The sequence below is a fragment of the Ranitomeya imitator genome, chromosome 6, assembly GCF_032444005.1.
Source record: "Ranitomeya imitator isolate aRanImi1 chromosome 6, aRanImi1.pri, whole genome shotgun sequence".
Lineage (NCBI taxonomy): Eukaryota > Metazoa > Chordata > Amphibia > Anura > Dendrobatidae > Ranitomeya > Ranitomeya imitator.
The window spans coordinates 171,715,661-171,735,236 of NC_091287.1; the positions used below are offsets into that span (position 1 = coordinate 171,715,661).

Genomic DNA, 19,576 nt, shown 5'->3' on the forward strand with positions numbered 1-19,576 from the left:
CATTAATGTCCTATTAGCGCAAGGAAAATGTCCAGAACACTCAACACAGGGTCCAATAGTCAGCTTCTCCTCAGTCTGAAATGACTCATAACAGCGAGTAATAGATTTCATTTACCAGTCCAAAAGTCACCCTCTCACCAGTCTGAACTGGCTGATATTAGAAAGCAACAGATTGTAGTTAGGTAGGCTAGGTGCAGATTTAGTGTTCCTCCTCCCACATAGCTGGTTTGCATACAGCCACACATCACTGCTACATCCCTGGTTCTAGTAGCTGGCGATAGTTTGACTAGTGGTGACATGCGTTATTTGTTATAGATTATTTTTTGAAAGACAGTAGGGAGAGTTGATTTATTTATTTTACTCTTTTGTATAGCGCCATTAATTCCACAGCGCTTTACAGACATTATTGGCACTGTCCCTATTGCGGCTCACAATCGAGATTCCCTATCAATATGTTTTTGACATGTGGGAGGAAATCGGAGAACCCGGAGGAAACCCACTCAAACAAAGGGAGAACATACAATTCCTGCAGATGTTGTCCTTGGTGGGATTTGAACCCAAGACCCCAGTACTGCAAGCCTGCAGTGCTAACCACTGAGCCAGAGTTAGGGTTAATGTTTGGAACTAACCCAGAGTGGGAGGTGCTAAGGAAACCATACAAAGACAGTGTCCTCTCAGGAACAGAAGCAGACCTAAGTAACATCTGACTAGTTAGCATAGCCACTTATCGTGGTCGTCTCTAAAGGCCCCTTCACATTAAGCGACGCTGCAGCGATACAGACAACGATCTGGATCGCTGCAGCGTCGCTGTTTGGTCGCTAGAGAGCTGTCACACAGACCGCTCTCCAGCGACCAACGATGCCGGTAACCAGGGTAAACATCTGGTAACTAAGCGCAGGGCCGCGCTTAGTAACCCAATGTTTACCCTGGTTACCATCCTAAAAGTAAAAAAAACCAAACAGCACATACTTACCTACCGCTGTCTGTCCTCCAGCGCTGTGCTCTGCACTCCTCCTGTACTGTCTGTGTGAGCACAGCGGCCGGAAAGCAGAGCGGTGACGTCACCGCTCTGCTTTCCGGCTGACCGACGCTCACAGCCAGTACAGGAGGAGTGCAGAGCACAGCGCTGCAGGACAGACAGCGTTAGGTAAGTATGTGCTGTTTGTTTTTTTTACTTTTAGGATGGTATCCAGGGTAAACATCGGGTTACTAAGCGCGGCCCTGCGCTTAGTTACCCGATGTTTACCCTGGTTACCAGTGAAGACATCGCTGGATCGGTGTCACACACGCCGATCCAGCGATGTCCACGGGAGATCCAGCGACGAAATAAAGTTCTGGACTTTCTTCAGCGACCAATGATCTCCCAGCAGGGGCCTGATCGTTGGTCGCTGTCACACATAACGATTTCCTTTACGATATCGTTGCTACGTCACAAAAAGCAACGATATCGTTAACAATATCGTTATGTGTGAAGGTACCTTAACATAAGTGGAGACCAAGGTACAGAGGGATAAGTAGTGGGCCAGAATGGAACAGGAAACGTGAGATGAGGGGTTAGCCGTGGATGTTAGTTCCAAGGCATTAGCAAGTAATGAAGTTAGGTAACGACCTTAGTGGCAAATTAGTTCCCCTAAGGGAAAGGAGGACATAGAACCGTGGGTTGAGGATGATACTCTCAATTACTGGACTGTTGTACTTTTCTGGGTTGTGGTGAAGGCAGAGGAACTTTGGGGCAGAATCAAATAAGCCTGGAAGAGATAGAAAGACCATGTGTGAAAATGCTCCATGTTGTACAGGAAACTTAAGTGAATTTATGCACCTGCTATCTGCTGTACAAAGTTCCCATCAAGTTAATGCTAAGTAAAAGACAGCTTATTTTTAAGTGGTGGGTTCCCTCACTGAACTATTCAACTTATCTGGTCATGGCCAGCTGAAGTCAATGGCATCATGCAGCTTGCAAGAGTGTAGGGCCCTCATAGACAAAGTCCACACACCCAGCCAAACCCCCATCTTCATGTAGTGTGCTGGATGTGAAAGGCGAGTATCTGACCCTAGGCTTCACGTTACAGAGCAGTTACTACAGGTCAGGAACCAGGGGTGTGGGAGTGACTTCTTCCAGGTGTGACCACTTATGGTGTGCAGAGGGCAGCAGCCAGGGAAGATGTGACTGCAGCACTCTGTACACTGTAAGTAGCCATGAGCATTGACAAAGAGAAATTGAATCAGCACATAGCACTAGGCTACAATTAAATGGCACCTGACTCTACCTAATGCTGTGAACTGTGCATGCTAAGGGACATGTACAGTGCACAGCTAAAGTAACCACAGCATAAAATATAGATTTGAAAATCCACCCTATTCTCCTATGGTCTATGTCAGCTATATTTTCTGGGTGTAAGGGTTGTGCTGTGACATATTGCACACAAGGAAATACAATAGCTAATGGAATAATAAAAACAATTATACCAGTGGATTTCACACTGTTTAAAATTTACATGTTAACATAATTACAAGTCAATGACAAAAAATGTGATAGATCCAGATCTTTTATATCCATATTTTTCTAACCATCACTTTCGTCACTCTCCGCAATTATGATTCTCCTGTCTTCTTTCAGAATTTTTACATTCACTGCAAAAAAAGCAACAACACAAAAATTTGGTAAATGCATAATAATATTAATAATAAAAATATTGAAAACAATAACATACCAAGTAATGAAAACATATGAACTAAGGGACACAAAGAGAGTGGGAGTAATAGATAAAGTGATGCATATATGTGCATAGCGTTAACTTTTTTTATGGGACCAACCCTTGAATCTGACATAACAAAGATAAAATGTACAGGTCGCCACAACAATATAGTTGAATAAATACTGTAGCACTGTAGAATAAATATATCTGTGATCAAGGTTTTAAGTTGGTTATTTTGTTATGTGACAAATGCCTCCTTAAAAATAAATTTTGAGCAATCATGAAACTGCCAATGTACTGTATATTTTCAACTCATCTAAGCAATAAATAGAGAACTATTAAATGGAAAATAGGTTGGGCAAGATTCATCATTGTAAAGAAAAACATTGTGTTAGGCCGGGTGCCCACGATCCGGAACTTGCAGAGCAAATCACTGCCTTCTATTGAACACTGGGAAATCCGCATGCGCTCACTAAACCATGCGGATTTACCACATCCAATATATTCTATTGATTTAATTTCTCTTGTGGAGACTAACATCTCCACAAGAGAAATTGACATGATTCGGTATGGAAAGACGCTCCACATTTCAGTCTCGGCGGGTGATCTCTGGACGCACAGTGGACATGGGATTTCCTGAAATCAAATCCATTATCCTGTAACAGTTAGCCAATTAAGGTTTCATGTTGCATAAATACGCAGCCCCAAACCCACAGCAGTTCCTGATCATGGGCACATACCTTTACAATAAACTCCAAGGATCCATAAGATTCTTAGCTCACCCTGCCTTTAACACTGCTGCTTTGCATTGATAAAGCCCCACATGATTTGAAATGATCAAAGGCTCTGTGCTGTTTATTGTCCCACCAAAATTGACTTTGCTGCCTCTTGCCTTGATTATGAGTGGGTTCTCAGTTGTGAACATAATTACTACTGGTGACTAATACAGCATATGACATGTAAAATTAGGAGTGTTACTTGTAGAGGAAGACCTCAGTTAGGGAAGAGCGAACATGCTCTACGATACTCGGTTATCACTTGAGTAACATGGTGCTTGGATGTGCGATTACTCTGCAAGTAATGGGTGGTGCTCTATGTAAAACTCGAATCCCTGCCCTGCGTTTTTGGTGTCTGTTACACAGCCAAGAAGCATGGAGGATTGCCTGCGCATCACTATCGTTGTGGCATTACTGTGATTGGCTGGCCATGTGACATCTTCAGGAGTTATAAAAGAACAGGTGCTACCCAGCTCGGACCACTGACGCAATTGCAAAGCTCTGTGACACTTCATATTGGAGGGAGAGAGTGCTTGTCTAGGCCTCTGTGTGCATAGGATAACGAATGAGAGTCTTGTAGTGTTGTTACTGGTGTTGAAGCTGACCCATCAAACTATCAGCCCTTCTAAGGGCTAATCTCTATTTAGCCTAGGGAGGGAGAGAGAGTTGCAGGAGCAGAGAGAGTGACAGAATCCTGTCTGTTGACAGGGACTAGGGTTATGCAGTCCACTGGCAAATATAGAGCTACAGCTTTTTTTGTAGGGGTGAAAAAATATTGACATTTTGATCCATCAAGTATCACTTGATTTGTGTTTTTTTGTGTGTTATATAACACTCAAAAAAAATATAAAAAAAATTCCCTGAGTTAAATTTCTTACCCATACACTACTCGGTGTTCTGGATTTTTTTTTATATAGCAGTCCAAAAAAGCATTTAAAATTTTTGCAGGCTAAAATGTGTCACCCATACAGTATTTACATGATATGGGGTACATTTCCTGTGATCTATAAAACTGAAAAAAGTGTTCAAAAATTTTGCAGGCTTAAATTTCTCAGCCAAACGGTATTACAGGGTCTGGGGTACAATTCTGTGATATCTAATGCTCCCAAAAAGAATTTAAAAAAATTAACTGGATTATATTTCTCACCCATACACTGTTCCGTTGTCTGGGGTAAATTTCTGTGATATTATCTAACACTACAAAAAAGAGTTAACAAAATTGACTGAATTACAACTTTCATCGACACATTATTTTGTGTTCTGGGGTACATTTCCTGTGATCTATAAAACTAAAAATATTACAGGGTCTGGGGTACATTTCTGTGATATATAACACTCCAAAAAACATTTCATAATTTTGCTGTGATAAATTTCTCCCCCATACAGTGTTATGTGCTTTGTGATACATTTGTGTGGCATATAACACTCAAAAAAAAGTTGAAACATTTTTCTGGAGTGAATTTGTTTTTCATTCATAAACCTTTGTATTCTTTCTGTTACATTACGGTGGTATTAAACTCCCAAAAAACGCTTTGAACAGGTGTTTGGTTGGATAGCAGATAATGCTTCTAGCAGGCTTGGCAGCACTACCCAGTCTAACCAGCCTACAGTCTGAATGACTTAATCCTCACCCTGATCCTCCTTCTTCACACCATGGTGAGTCCCAGGAGATTTGTAATCCCACACTAAAACCCTCTGAGGAGCTTTTCGCTACAACATTTCTTGATTGTGGCCTTTTAAGCTGCATGCTCCAAGAGGGACAGGAGGACATGCTGTTTAGTGATGCACAAAACTCGAAGCAGTATGGCGACAAGAAGATGAAGGTGGGAAACGGCATATTTTGGCTAAGAAGAAGATAATGATGTGACACAGTTGCCAATAAGTCTTGTTTATGTTAAGTCACCAAGTCAGGAGGATCATGGTGGAATATGAGGTGGTCAATGAAGAAATCACTGACCCAACCTGGGAAGCAAGTATGCAGAGAAAGGACAGCAGCACTGTGGTAGAGACATCAGCAGCACCGAAATAGACAGGAAGAGGCAGTGGGGTGACCAGAAGGAGAAAGAGGGCAGCTTTTCTGCAGAGTACAGATACATGTAATCTAAGCACCCAACTCAATTGGCAGAGCACCTGGGTCAGTAGCGTAGCTACTGGGGGGGGCAGAGGGGGTGGTCGCCCAGGGCCCCATGCTCTGAGGGGACCCACTCGGAGCTACGCTGTAGCTGCACGCGCCGATATAGTTAAATTCTACTGCAGAGAAGGGAAAATCCATCTCCCTGCTCTGCCGCCCGGCCGCTATGGGGCCCCTCAGCAGGCGGGGGGGGGTCCTGGTGCCAGCAGTGGGCCCCCTGCCCATCATCAGAAGATCAGCTGTACCATTATTTAGCCGATACAGCTGATTGCATTGATGGGAGAAGGAGCGCTATGCTCCTTCTCCCATCATCCCCCTCTAAGTATCTGACATCACCAACGCAGACACTGACAGGGGGCGCGATGACGGCACTAGCTGGCGCCCACTGTCAGGAGATGAGCAGGCGCTCAGAGCTGTGGAGGAAGAGAGGTGAATATTTATTTATTTAATTTTTATGGGTGCTGCCTTATACTACAGAGTCTGCCTATACGGGTGCTGCCTTATACTACAGGATCTGCCTATGGGGGTTCTGCCTTATATTACAGGGTCTGCCTATAGGGGTGCTGCCTTATACTGCAGGGTCTGCCTATGGGGGTACAGTCTTATACTACAGAGTCTGCCTATAGGGGTGCTGCCTTATACTACAAGGCCTGCCTATAGGGGTGCTGCCTTATATTACAGGGTCTGCTTACATGGGTGCTGCCTTATATTACAGGGTCTGCCTATAAGAGTGCTGCCTAATACTGCAGGGTTTGCCTATGGGGTATTGTCTTATACTACAGGGTCTGCATATAGGGGTCCTGCCTTATATTACAGGTTCTGCTTATAGGGGTGCTGCCTTATATTGCAGGTTCTGCCTATAGGGGTGCTGTCTCTTACTACAGTGTCTGCCTATGGGGGGCTGTCTTATACTACAGGATCTGGCTATGGGGGTGCTGCCTTATATTACAGGGTCTGCCTATAGGGTACTGTCTTGCACTACAGGATCTGCCTATGGGGGGCTGTCTTATACTACAGGGTCTGCCTATAGGGGTGCTGCCTTATACTACAGCAGTGTTTCTCAACTCCAGTCCTCAAGACCCACCAACAGGTCATGTTTTCAGGATTTCCTTACTACTGCATAGGTGATGGAATTAATGCTTGAGCAGGTGATGAAATTATCCCCTGTGCAATACTAAGGACATCCTGAAAACATGAGCTATTGGTGGGTCTTGAGTACTGGAGTTGAGAAACACTGTACTGCAGGATCTGCCTATGAGGATGCTATCTTATACTACAGGGTCTGGCTATGGAGTGCTGCCTTAGATTACAGGGTCTGCCTATGGGGGTGCTGTCTTATACTACAGGGTCTGCCTATGGGGTGCTGCCTGATACTACAGAGTCTGCCTATGGGTGCTGCCTTGTGCTGTAGAGTCTGCATATGGGTGCTGCCTTGTGCAACAGAGTCTTCCTATGGATGCTGCCTTGTGCAATAGAGTCTGCCTATGGGGGCTGCCTGGTGCTATAGAGGCTGCCTATGGGGGGTGAATTATACAATGTCTCGTAGGCCTATGGGGAGTGCATTATACTATATGGAGGCTTATGGGGAGTGCATTATACTACATTTAGGACTATATGGTGCATTATACTATATGAAGGCTATCTAGGGGGACATCATACAGTGTGGAGATTACAGTGAGGGGGTCATTGTACAGTGTGGGGATTACAGTGAAGGAGCCATCATACAGTGTTGGAGCCATCAAACAGTTTGGAGGCTACTAAGGAGTCAGTATACTGTGTGGGTGGTACTATACAGTGAGGGGCATTATACTGTGTATAAGAGAGCATCATGCTGTGTATAGGAGAGCTGTACAAGGGGAGACTCGGGACATTATTAAATGTAAAGTGGACACTTATTGTTATAGGGGAACTCATGTTACTGTTACTATTAGTGTTGAGCATTCCGATACCGCAAGTATCGGGTATCGGCCGATATTTGCGGTATCGGAATTCCGATACCGAATTCCGATACTTCCCGCGTATCGGATACCGGAATCGGAAGTTCCCAGAATTCAAATTGAACGCAGCAGCCAATGAGGAATGAATGAAAGTGTGGGCACATCCTGTTTAGCATGGTGGGCATGTAAGTACTGGCAAGGCTTGGATTGGCTGCTGAAATGATGTCACTCTGCACTATAAAAAAGCGCTGCCGCCATTTTGCGCTCACTCTGCTGTGATTTCAGTTAGGGACAGGACGCTGTGTTCTAACTGAGGGCCAGTTGAGCTAGCTAATTGCTTTATTTTCCTTTCCAAAGGCTAATTTAGCAAAACGCTGTGTGTTCTTCACTGTTCACCTTGCTCTTGCCTTGCAGCGCTGTTTTAACAGCGTTCTGCAAGGTCTCTGTGTGTGTGTGTGTGTGCAGCTCACTCTGTAGTCTGTGTGCAGCCATATACCCGGTTGTATTCAGCTCAGGGGGGGTTCACACTGCCTCACACAGTTGTTCTTTTTTGCTCTTAGTGCAGCCTGCTGCACATTTTTTCTCAAATTTCCTATTAGTGTTTTTCCACCAGTCTCCAGCTCTATTGTGGAAAAACACTACATAGGATAACCTAGAGGGGGGTTTTTGGGCCTTGCAGCGCCGTTTACGGCTGTCTGCACGGTCTCCGTGTGAGCCCAGCTCGCCCTGTAGTCTGTGTGCAGCCATAGCCGGTTGGATTCAGCTCAGGGTTCGTTACTGGCTCATACCTTGAGAAAAATTTTCCTTTTTTTCAAATAGTGCAGCCTGTTTAAAATTTGAAAAAAAAAATTCCTATTAGTGTCTTTCCACTCGTATCCAGCTAAATAGTGGAAAAACACTATATAGGATAACCTAGAGGAGGGTTTTTTGGCCTTGCAGCGCCGTTTACGGCTGTCTGCACGGTCTCCGTGTGAGCCCAGCTCGCCCTGTAGTCTGTGTGCAGCCATAGCCGGTTGGATTCAGCTCAGGGTTCGTTACTGGCTCATACCTTGAGAAAAATTTTCCTTTTTTTCAAATAGTGCAGCCTGTTTAAAATTTGAAAAAAAAAATTCCTATTAGTGTCTTTCCACTCGTATCCAGCTAAATAGTGGAAAAACACTATATAGGATAACCTAGAGGAGGGTTTTTTGGCCTTGCAGCGCCGTTTACGGCTGTCTGCACGGTCTCCGTGTGAGCCCAGCTCGCCCTGTAGTCTGTGTGCAGCCATAGCCGGTTGGATTCAGCTCAGGGTTCGTTACTGGCTCATACCTTGAGAAAAATTTTCCTTTTTTTCAAATAGTGCAGCCTGTTTAAAATTTGAAAAAAAAAATTCCTATTAGTGTCTTTCCACTCGTATCCAGCTAAATAGTGGAAAAACACTATATAGGATAACCTAGAGGAGGGTTTTTTGGCCTTGCAGCGCCGTTTACGGCTGTCTGCACGGTCTCCGTGTGAGCCCAGCTCGCCCTGTAGTCTGTGTGCAGCCATAGCCGGTTGGATTCAGCTCAGGGTGCGTTACTGCCTCATACCTTGAAAAACAATTTCCTTTTTTTCAAATAGTGCAGCCAGTTTAATATTTGAAAAAAAAAATTCCTATTAGTGTCTTTCCACTTGTATCCAGCTAAATAGTGGAAAAACACTATATAGGATAACCTAGAGGAGGGTTTCTTGGCCTTGCAGCGCCGTTTACGGCTGTCTGCACGGTCTCCGTGTGATTTAAACTAGCTCTGTAGCCCGATCTGCACCAAAAAAAAGGTTAAGTTCACCAAACACAACTTACACTTGTGTAGGCCACATTTGAAAAATAATAAAGTTTAGTCCACAATTTACAACATTAGTGTTTCTTACACCTGTTAGGAGGAGCATTACAGGAATAAGCACACTAAGGCCTTAGTACTTTTCTGCTTATCTTTATCTGTCAACCAAGATGAAAAGGGCAGGGAGTAAGGCACGTGGGCGTGGGCGCGGAGCAGGGAGAGGAGCAGGGAGAGGACGTGGTGATTCTGTGCCTGCTGCGGGCGCCGGTGACTCGTCGTCACTCAGTTTCAGCAGGGAACAGTCCTTCATGCGCAGCTTTGTCGGAGAGCGCCGTGCACCGCTGCTGCGTGAAGACCAAATTGAAGCCGTTGTCGGGTGGATGGCAGCTAACGCCTCGGCATCGACTTCAGTTAGTGCCACATCCTCTCAGGCACAGAGCACTGGAGAGCAGCCATCTGTCTCTTCACCACCTGCCAAATTGGCCAGGCAGTCAGAGAGCCCAGGACAGGAGCCGTCTCTACTTCTGTTCTCTGAATCTCTTGGCTTGGAAACAGGGGGCCAGCCAAGCAGCATTGGAGAAATGGAAGAAGAGGCAGTGTGCAGTGATGCCCAAAAGCTTTATCTCTCTGACTCTGAAGAGGCAGGTGGGCCAGTGCCTCCGGTGACCACAGCGCAGTACGCATCTGATGATGAAACTCAGGTGCCGCTTTCTCGTGCGTACTGTGCTGCTGAGACTACCCAGGAGGAGCAGTTGGTGGCAGAGGGTAGTGGAGATGATGAGGTCCTTGACCCATCGTGGCGTGAGGAACAGGAAGGTGGTGGGAGCAGCTCAGAGGAAGAGCTTCCTCTTACGGGCCAAAGAGGGAGAGGGAGGGGGAAGACTGCGGAGCCTGTAGCCTCCACTTTGGCACCCGTTAGGAGCCTGTCTCTTTCCAAAGCCAAAAAGGGCGCTCCCAAGACTTGCAGTGCCTGGTCCTTTTTTGACACAGTTGCAGATGACATTTGTTTTGTCAAATGCAAGCTGTGTCATCATAAAGTAAAAAGAGGGAAAAATGTCAGCAACCTCAATACCACAAATATGTGGAAACATGTGCGGACCAGGCACGCGGTGGAGTTACAGAAACACACTGAAGATGTAGGCCAACCAACAGCGGCAGCTACCACCTCTTCAGCTCGTGTTGCCTCTTCCTCCAGCTCACGCACAGCTGGTTTGGCTTCCTCCCAGAGACCTTGTGTAATTCCACCCACAGCACCACCTTCCCAGTCATCCTCACACTCCCAGTCTACTCTACAGCCATCGGTAGTACAGGCATGGGAGAAAAGGCGGGCATTCTCGGCCAACCACCCCCGAGCACAGGCTCTGAATGCAGGCATTGCCAAACTGTTGTCCCTGGAAATGCTCTCGTTCAGGCTGGTGGAGACTGACAGCTTCCGTGACTTGATGGCATTGGCAGTCCCACAGTACAAGGTGCCCAGCCGCTTTTACTTCAGCAGGCAGGCTGTCCCTGCCCTGCACAGGCATGTTGAGGCAAACATAAAACATGCGCTACTGAACGCCGTCAGTAGCAAGGTCCACCTCACCACCGATGCGTGGACCAGTCAGCATGGACAGGGGCGATATGTTTCCCTCACTGCCCATTGGGTTAATGTTGTTGAGCCAGGTACAGATCGTGCGAGTGGCGCAGGACGTGTCCTGCCCACTCCAAGGATTGCAGGAATCCAGTCTGTACGCATCGACTCCTCCTCTTACACCAGTTCCTCTGATTCCTCTCTGCAGGATCCGTCACAGTCCACCCCCACATGGACCCGTGAACGTTTACCTATGACCGACATGAGCACAGCCGTGGCCAAACGTCAGCAGGCCGTCTTGAAACTAGTTTCATTGGGGCATCGAAGCCACACAGCGCAGGAGCTCTGGAATGCCATAAAGCAGGAGAGCGATGTGTGGTTACTGCCAGCGAATCTCCAGCCAGGCATGGTAGTGTGTGACAATGGCCGAAATCTGGTGGCAGCTTTGGCCCTTGGCAACCTCACTCACATCCCATGTCTGGCACATGTGCTCAATTTGGTTGTGCAGAGTTTTCTGAGGGACTATCCGGATCTTGATGCCCTGCTGCACAAGGTCCGCCTAGAGTGTGCTCACTTGCGGCGTTCCAGCTTGGCCAGATCCCGCATTGCTGCTCTGCAGCGCCGATTCCGCCTTCCGGAACACCGCATCATATGTGACCTACCTACCCGGTGGAATTCCACGTTACATATGTTGGAGCGGTTGTGTGAGCAGCAGCAAGCAGTTATGGAGTACCAGCTGCATCAGGCGCAAAGAAGTCGCAGTCAGCGCCGATCAGACTTCACAACCACAGAGTGGGCCACTATGAAGGACGTCTGCCAGGTTTTGCGTCCTTTTGATTATTCCACGCGGATGGCAAGTGCAGATGATGCACTAGTCAGCATGACTGTCCCCCTTATCTGCCTGCTTCAGCAAACTTTGCAAGGGTTAAGGGATGATGTGGTGGAAGAGGTGGAGGATGAGGAGTCACCTTTTCCATCAGCTTCTGGAGAGTCAGCGCCACGTGGTTCCTCACAAAGGGGTACGCAGGGGCCAATTTGTGAGGAGGATGAGGAGGAGTCAATGGAGGAGGAAGAGCTCCGTCCAGAGGAGGGAGCGACACAATTGTCCAGTGGTCAGTGTGTACAGCGAGGGTGGGGTGATGACGAGCGGGCAGAGATCATGTCTCAAGCAGGGGACAGCGTTTCTGGGCCGGTTGGCACTCTGCAGCACATGGTGGATTTCATGCTGCAGTGCCTGAGAAACGACCGCCGCATCGACCACATTCTCAACATGCCTGATTATTGGGTGTTCACCCTCCTCGATCCTCGCTACCGGGACAACGTCCAAAACCTCATCCCTGCGTTGACCCGGGAGCGTAAATTGCGGGAGTACCACGACACACTGGTGAATTCCATCATCTTCTCCTGTCCAACTGAGAGGAGTGCTGCTAGTGCTTTACAAAGCAGCTCAGTGCGTCGAGGCAGTGGGGGAGGCTCTGCCCAAAGAGGGAGCAGAAGCAGTGCCTCTGCCCAAGGCAAGCCCAGTATGGCACAACTCTGGCACACTTTTGTGTGCCCGCCCCAAATGTCTACACCATCACCGGCGGCTCCAGTCAGCAGGAGGCAACGGTTCCGTCAGATGGTGACAGACTACATGGCTTGCCCTCTTACTGTACTCCCAGACGGCTCTTCCCCGTTCAAGTTTTGGGTCTCTAAGCTGGATACATGGCCAGAGCTAAGCCAGTATGCATTGGAGGTGCTGGCTTGCCCTGCGGCTAGTGTCTTATCGGAACGTGTCTTTAGTGCCGCAGGTGGTGTACTAACAGACCGTCGCATGCGACTATCCTCCGATAACGTTGACCGGCTTACTTTCCTGAAAATGAACCAGGCCTGGATCTCGCAGGAATTTGCCACTCCTCTGCCTGATTAAGTAATTGGGTGTCATCCAGGTCTCCTGCTGTGTTCATCTTTCTACCACCTGAACTGCTATTCCTGGGCTCCAACACCGCCAGTTGCGGCTCAGAAGTGCAGGCTGCACAGTAAAAACATACGACCCAGTGTTATTGGGTTTCAGTAACGTCAGCTGATCCCCAGCTGTGTAGCCGGCAATGTGTCCTGCGACCGCCACGCTGGCACAACAACCTAAATGTAAGGGAACCTGTCCCCCCCCCCCCCGTCGTTTGTTACTGAAAGAGCCATCTTGTGCAGCAGTAATGCTGCACAAGGAAAAGGTAGCTCTTTTTTTTTAGCTCTTTGCACACGCAGAACTTAACACTTATAAAATGTGTTCACTGATACCGTTATACCGTCCCGGAGCTGGGACTTTCCTTCGTAATGTGACGCAGCACAGCCGTCATTCCTACCCCCTTGGTGCCATGCGCTGCCTCCTCAGCGTTGTTTTAAGCTGTCACGGAGCCTGCGCTGTTCTGTTATCCCTTGGGCATGCCCTATTTGCGCTGCCTGTCTTCTGACATAATTTGGTGTCAGGCTGGCTGCGCCTGTGCGGCCGCGCTGCCCGAGATCCCGCCTCGCAGTGTCTTCTGATTGAGTCACACTGCGGGCCTGGGATCCATGGGCATGCGCAGTGCATATCTTCCCCTCGGGCTCTCGCTCATTTCCCTCCGCCTTCTTTAGACTGTGCGCCGTCAGCTGATCCCTAGCATGCCACGGCCGTGACACCGCACAGTCTGAAGAAGAGGGAAGGAGGGGAGTGAGAGTCGAGGTTATGCACTGTGCATGCCCATGGTTCCAAGGCCCGCAGTGGGATTACGTTAGATGAGACTGCGAGGTGGGATCTGGAGCAGCGTGGACGCACAGGCACTGACAGCCTGACACCAAATTATGTCAGAAGACAGGCAGCGCTAATTGGGCATGGCCAAGGGCTAACAGAACAGCGCAGGCTCCGTGGCAGCTTAAAACAACGCTGAGGAGGCAGCGCACGGCATCAAGGGGATAGGAATGACAGCTGTGCTGTGTCCCATTACGAAGGAAATTCGCACCTCCGGAACGGTTTAACGGTATAAAGGGACACATTTTTAGTGTTTACTTCGGTGTTTGCAAGGAGCATAATTAAAAGAGCAACCTTTTCCTTTTGCATCCTTAGTGCTGCACAACATGGCTCTTTCAGCTACAAACGTCTTGGGGGGGGGGGTTAAAGGTTTCCTTTCAACTTGCTCCAATCAGGCTTCGGCCTACACTCTGTTCCTCTGCTCCTCCTGCTGTCCCTGGGCTCTAACACCGCCAGTTGGTGCCTGGAAGTGCTGTGTGCACAGTCAACAGTCGCTCCTCTGTTATTGGGGTTCAGTAACGTCAGCTGATCCCCAGCTGTGTGTGTGGCAATACCTCCAATCTGCTCCTCCTGCTGTCCCTGGGCTCTAACACCGCCAGTTGGTGCCTGGAAGTGCTGTGTGCACAGTCAACAGTCGCTCCTCTGATATTGGGGTTCAGTAACGTCAGCTGATCCCCAGCTGTGTATCCGGCAACGTGTCATGCGACCGCCACGCTGGCACAACTAAAATGTAAGGGGACCTGTCCCCCCCCCCCCCTAGGCGTTTGTTACTGAAAGAGCCACCATGTGCAGCACTAATACTGCACAAGGGAAAGGTCGCTCTTGAAATTATGCTCCTTGCAAACGCTGAACTACACACTCATGTAATGTGTCCCCTCACACCGTCCAACCGTCCCGGAGGTGGGACTTTCCTTTGTAATGTGACACAGCACAGCCGTCATTGCTACCCCCTTGGCACCGTGCGCTGCCTCCTTAGCGTTGTTTGATTCCGTCATGGACCCTGCGCTGTTATGTTATCCCTTGGCCATGCACAGTTTGCGCTGCCCGTCCTCTGACATCATTTGTTGTCGTCCTGGCTGCGCCTGTGCGTCCACGCTGCCCGAAATCACACCTCGCAGTGTCGTCTAATGTGATCCCACAGTGGGCCTGGTATCCATGGCCATGCGCAGTGCATATACTAGCCTCTCACTCCCCTTCTTCACGCTTCTTCAGACTAGGCGGCGTCAGCTGATCCCTAATAGCATGCCACGGCCGTGACGCCGCACAGTCTGAAGAAGCAGGAAGGAGGTGAGTGAGAGGCGATGATATGCACTGCGCATGCCCATGGATCCCTGGCCCGCAGTGGGACTACATTAGATGACACTGCAAGGTTGGATCTCGGGCAGCTTGGACGCACAGGCACTGCCAGCCTGACACCTACATGATGTCAGAAGACGGGCACCGCTAACTGTGCATGGCCAAGGGATAACATTACAGTGCGGGCTCCGTGACAGAACCAAACAACGTTGAGGAGGTGGTGCCCGGCACCAAGGGGGTTGGAATGACGGCTGTGCTGTGTCACATTACAAAGGAAAGTCCCACTTCCGGGATGGTTTGACGGTGTGAGGGGACACATTATATGAGTGTGTACTTCAGCGTTTGCAAGGAGCATAATTTTCGGAGCCACCATTTTCCATGTGCAGTATTACTGCTGTACAAGATGGCTCTTTCAGCAACAAATGCCTGGGGGGGGGGGTTAAAGGTTCCCTTTCAACTTGCTCCACTGCAGGCTTCGGCCTACACTCTGCTCCTCTTTGATTCCCTGGGTTTCAACACTGTCAGTTGCCACCTGGAAGTGTTGTCTACACAGAAAAAAACACTAGGTGATGTGTCAGTGGGGTTCAGCACCGCCAGCTGTTCCCCTGCTGTGTAGTCGGCAACGTGTCCAGCACAAGCCACGCTGGCACAACAGAACAAAAGCTGCCACCAGTGCAGGCTTCGGCCTACACTCTGCTCCTCTCCTCCTCCTGCTGACCCTGGGCTCAAACACCGCTAGTTTTTGCCCGGAAGTGCTAGCTGCACAGAGAAAAACACCAGCCAATGTGTTAGTGGGGTTCAGCAACGCCAGCTGTTCCCCTGCTGTGTAGCCGGCAACGTGACCTGCAAACGCCATGCAGGCACAGGAACTGAAATTAAAAGGGAACCTGGCCCCACCCCCCCAGGTGTTTCTATGTATAACAGCCACCTAGTACAGCAGTACTGCTGCATTTGTACAAGGTGGCTGACTTTTTCTCCTTGCCCACGTGGAACTCAACACGTACAAAATGTGTCTCATTGAGACCATTCCACTGTCCCTGAGGTGTGACTTTCCTTTGTAATGATACGCAGCACCCCCCTTGGTAGCGTTTCCCGTCTTTTGTCATCATGGTTAGCTGGCTGCGCCTGTGCATCCGCCCTGCTAGAAACAACGCCCCTCGTTGTCATATTTATTTTGTCAGCGAGGGTGTGGTTTATGGGCACGAGCAGTGCATATGTTCGCCTGTCTTAACTCATCTCCTTCCGCCTTCTTCAGACTGTGCGGCCTCCTGGCCGTGGTAGGCGATAAGGGATCAGCTGAGGCCGCCCAGTCTGGAGCAGGTGTAAGGACATGTGTAAGCGGCCAACCTATTTACTGCACAAGGCCACGAATCCCAGCCACGCAGTGTGATTTTTTGAAAACACACTGTGGGTCTGGGATTCATGTCCATCGCTAACCGCAACGGCCGACATGAAATGAGGTCAGAAGACAGGAAGCGCTCACAGCGCATGGCCAAGGGATCACAATAGCGCAGACTCCTGTACAGCAAATAACAACGCTCAGGAATCTGCGCCCAGTACCTAGGTGCAAATTTTTACACCTGTGCTGCGTCTCGTTAAAAAGACAAGTCACGCCTCCACAACTGTTTGACAGTATAATGGGCTAAATAGTGTACGTGTTTTAGTCAGCGTGTGCAAGGAGCAAAACAAATAGAGCAACCTTTTACTTGTGCAGCATTAATGCTGCACAAGGTGTGGCTCTTGTACCTTGCAACACCTGAGGGGGGGGTTAAAGGTAACCTTTGAAATTGGTTCAACTAGGCTTCGGCCTACACTCTGCTTCTCTACTCCTCCTGCTGACCCTGGGCTCAAACACCGCTAGTTTTTGCCCGGAAATGCTAGCTGCACAGAGAAAAACACCAGCCAATGTGTTAGTGGGGTTCAGCACCGCCAGCTGTTCCCCTGCTGTGTAGTCGGCAACGTGTCCAGCACAAGCCACGCTGGCACAACCGACCAAAAGCTGCCACCAGTGCAGGCTTCGGCCTACACTTTGCTCCTCTCCTCCTCCTGCTGACCCTGGGCTCAAACAACGCCAGTTTCTGCCCGGACATGCTAGCTGCACAGAGAAAAACACCAGCCAATGTGTTAGTGGGGTTCAGCAACGCCAGCTGTTCCCCTGCTGTGTAGCTTGCAACGTGACCTGCAAACGCCACGCAGGCACATGAACTGAAATTGAAGGGAGCCTGCCCCCCACCCACAGGTGTTTCTATGTATATCAGCCACCTTGTACAGCAGTACTGCTGCATTTGTACGAGGTGGCTGACTTTTTCTCCTTGCCCACGTGGAACTCAACACGTACAAAATGTGTCTCATTAGAGACCATTACAATGTCCCTGAGGTGTGACTTTCCTTTGTAATGACACGCAGCACCCCCATTGTTAGCGCTGCCCGTCTCCTGACATCATTGGTTGGCTGGCTGTGCCTGTGCGTCCCCCCTGCCCGACACAACGCCCCCCGTTGTCTCATATATTTTGACTGCGAGGGTGTGATTGATGGGCACGAGCAGTGCATATGTTCCCCTGTTTTCACTCCCCTCCTTCCGCCTTCTTCTGACTGTGCGGCCTCATGGCCGCGGCATGCGATAAGGGATCAGCTGAGGCCGCCCAGTCTGAAGCAGGTGTAAGGACATGTGTGAGCGGCGATCATATTTACTGCACAAGGCCACGAATCCCAGCACCGCAGTGTGACTTTAGGAAAAGCCACTGTGGGTCTGGGATTTATGGCCATCGTTAACCGCACCGGCCAACATGAAATGAGGTCATGAGACGGCCTGCACTAACAGGGTATTGCCAAGGGATAACACAAGAGCGCAGACTCCTGTACAGCAAATAACAACGCTCAGGAATCTGCGCCCAGTACCTAGGTGCAAATTTTGACACCTGTGCTGCGTCTCGTTAAAAAGACAAGTCACGCCTCCACAACTGTTTGACAGTATAATGGGCTAAATAGTGTACGTGTTTAATTCAGCGTGTGCAAGGAGCAAAATTAAATAGAGCAACCTTTGACTTGTGCATCATTAATGCTGTTCAAGGTGTGGCTCTTGTACCTTGCAACACCTGAGGGGGGGGTTAAAGGTAACCTTTGAAATTGGTTCAACTAGGCTTCGGCCTACACTCTGCTCCTCTACTCCTCCTGCTGACCCTGGGCTCAAACAACGCCAGTTTCTGCCCGGAAATGCTAGCTGCACAGAGAAAAACACCAGCCAATGTGTTAGTGGGGTTCAGCACCGCCAGCTGTTCCCCTGCTGTGTAGTCGGCAACGTGTCCAGCACAAGCCACGCTGGCACAACAGAACAAAAGCTGCCACCAGTGCAGGCTGCGGCCTACACTTTGCTCCTCTCCTCCTCCTCCTGCTGACCCTGGGCTCTAACACCGCTAGTTTTTGCCCGGACATGCAATCTGCACAGAGAAAAACACCAGTCAATGTGTCAGTGGGGTTCAGCAACGCCAGCTGTTCCCCTGCTGTGTAGCTTGCAACGTGACCTGCAAACGCCACGCAGGCACATGAACTGAAATTGAAGGGAGCCTGCCCCCCACCCACAGGTGTTTCTATGTATAACAGCCACCTTGTACAGCAGTACTGCTGCATTTGTACAAGGTGGCTGACTTTTTCTCCTTGCACACGTGGAACTCAACAAGTACAAAATGTGTCTCATTACAGACCATTACAATGTCCCTGAGGTGTGACTTTCCTTTTTAATGACACGCAGCACCCCCATTGTTAGCGCTGCCCGTCTCCTGACATCATTGGTTGGCTGGCTGTGCCTGTGCGTCCCCCCTGTCCGACACAACGCCCCCCGTTGTCTCATATATTTTGACTGCGAGGGTGTGATTGATGGGCACGAGCAGTGCATATGTTCCCCTGTTTTCACTCCCCTCCTTCCGCCTTCTTCTGACTGTGCGGCCTCATGGCCGCGGCATGCGATAAGGGATCAGCTGAGGCCGCCCAGTCTGAAGCAGGTGTAAGGACATGTGTGAGCGGCGATCATATTTACTGCACAAGGCCACGAATCCCAGCACCGCAGTGTGACTTTAGGAAAAGCCACTGTGGGTCTGGGATTTATGGCCATCGTTAACCGCACCGGCCAACATGAAATGAGGTCATGAGACGGCCTGCACTAACAGGGTATTGCCAAGGGATAACACAAGAGCGCAGACTCCTGTACAGCAAATAACAACGCTCAGGAATCTGCGCCCAGTACCTAGGTGCAAATTTTGACACCTGTGCTGCGTCTCGTTAAAAAGACAAGTCACGCCTCCACAACTGTTTGACAGTATAATGGGCTAAATAGTGTACGTGTTTAATTCAGCGTGTGCAAGGAGCAAAATTAAATAGAGCAACCTTTGACTTGTGCATCATTAATGCTGTTCAAGGTGTGGCTCTTGTACCTTGCAACACCTGAGGGGGGGGTTAAAGGTAACCTTTGAAATTGGTTCAACTAGGCTTCGGCCTACACTCTGCTCCTCTACTCCTCCTGCTGACCCTGGGCTCAAACAACGCCAGTTTCTGCCCGGAAATGCTAGCTGCACAGAGAAAAACACCAGCCAATGTGTTAGTGGGGTTCAGCA

At 49.2% G+C, this 19,576-nt stretch overlaps 1 protein-coding gene across 1 annotated transcript in view; it reads right to left on the minus strand.

Moving 5' to 3' along the window:
• Positions 1–1,842: 1,842 nt before the first annotated feature.
• PPP1R17 (protein phosphatase 1 regulatory subunit 17) overlaps positions 1,843–19,576 on the minus strand; it is a 59,304-nt gene continuing 41,570 nt past the window's right edge. The window contains exon 5 of the mRNA XM_069732486.1: positions 1,843–2,631. Within this exon, the coding sequence (XP_069588587.1) occupies positions 2,564–2,631 (68 nt within the window). The 3' untranslated portion in view covers positions 1,843–2,563. The remainder of the gene's footprint in view (positions 2,632–19,576) is intronic.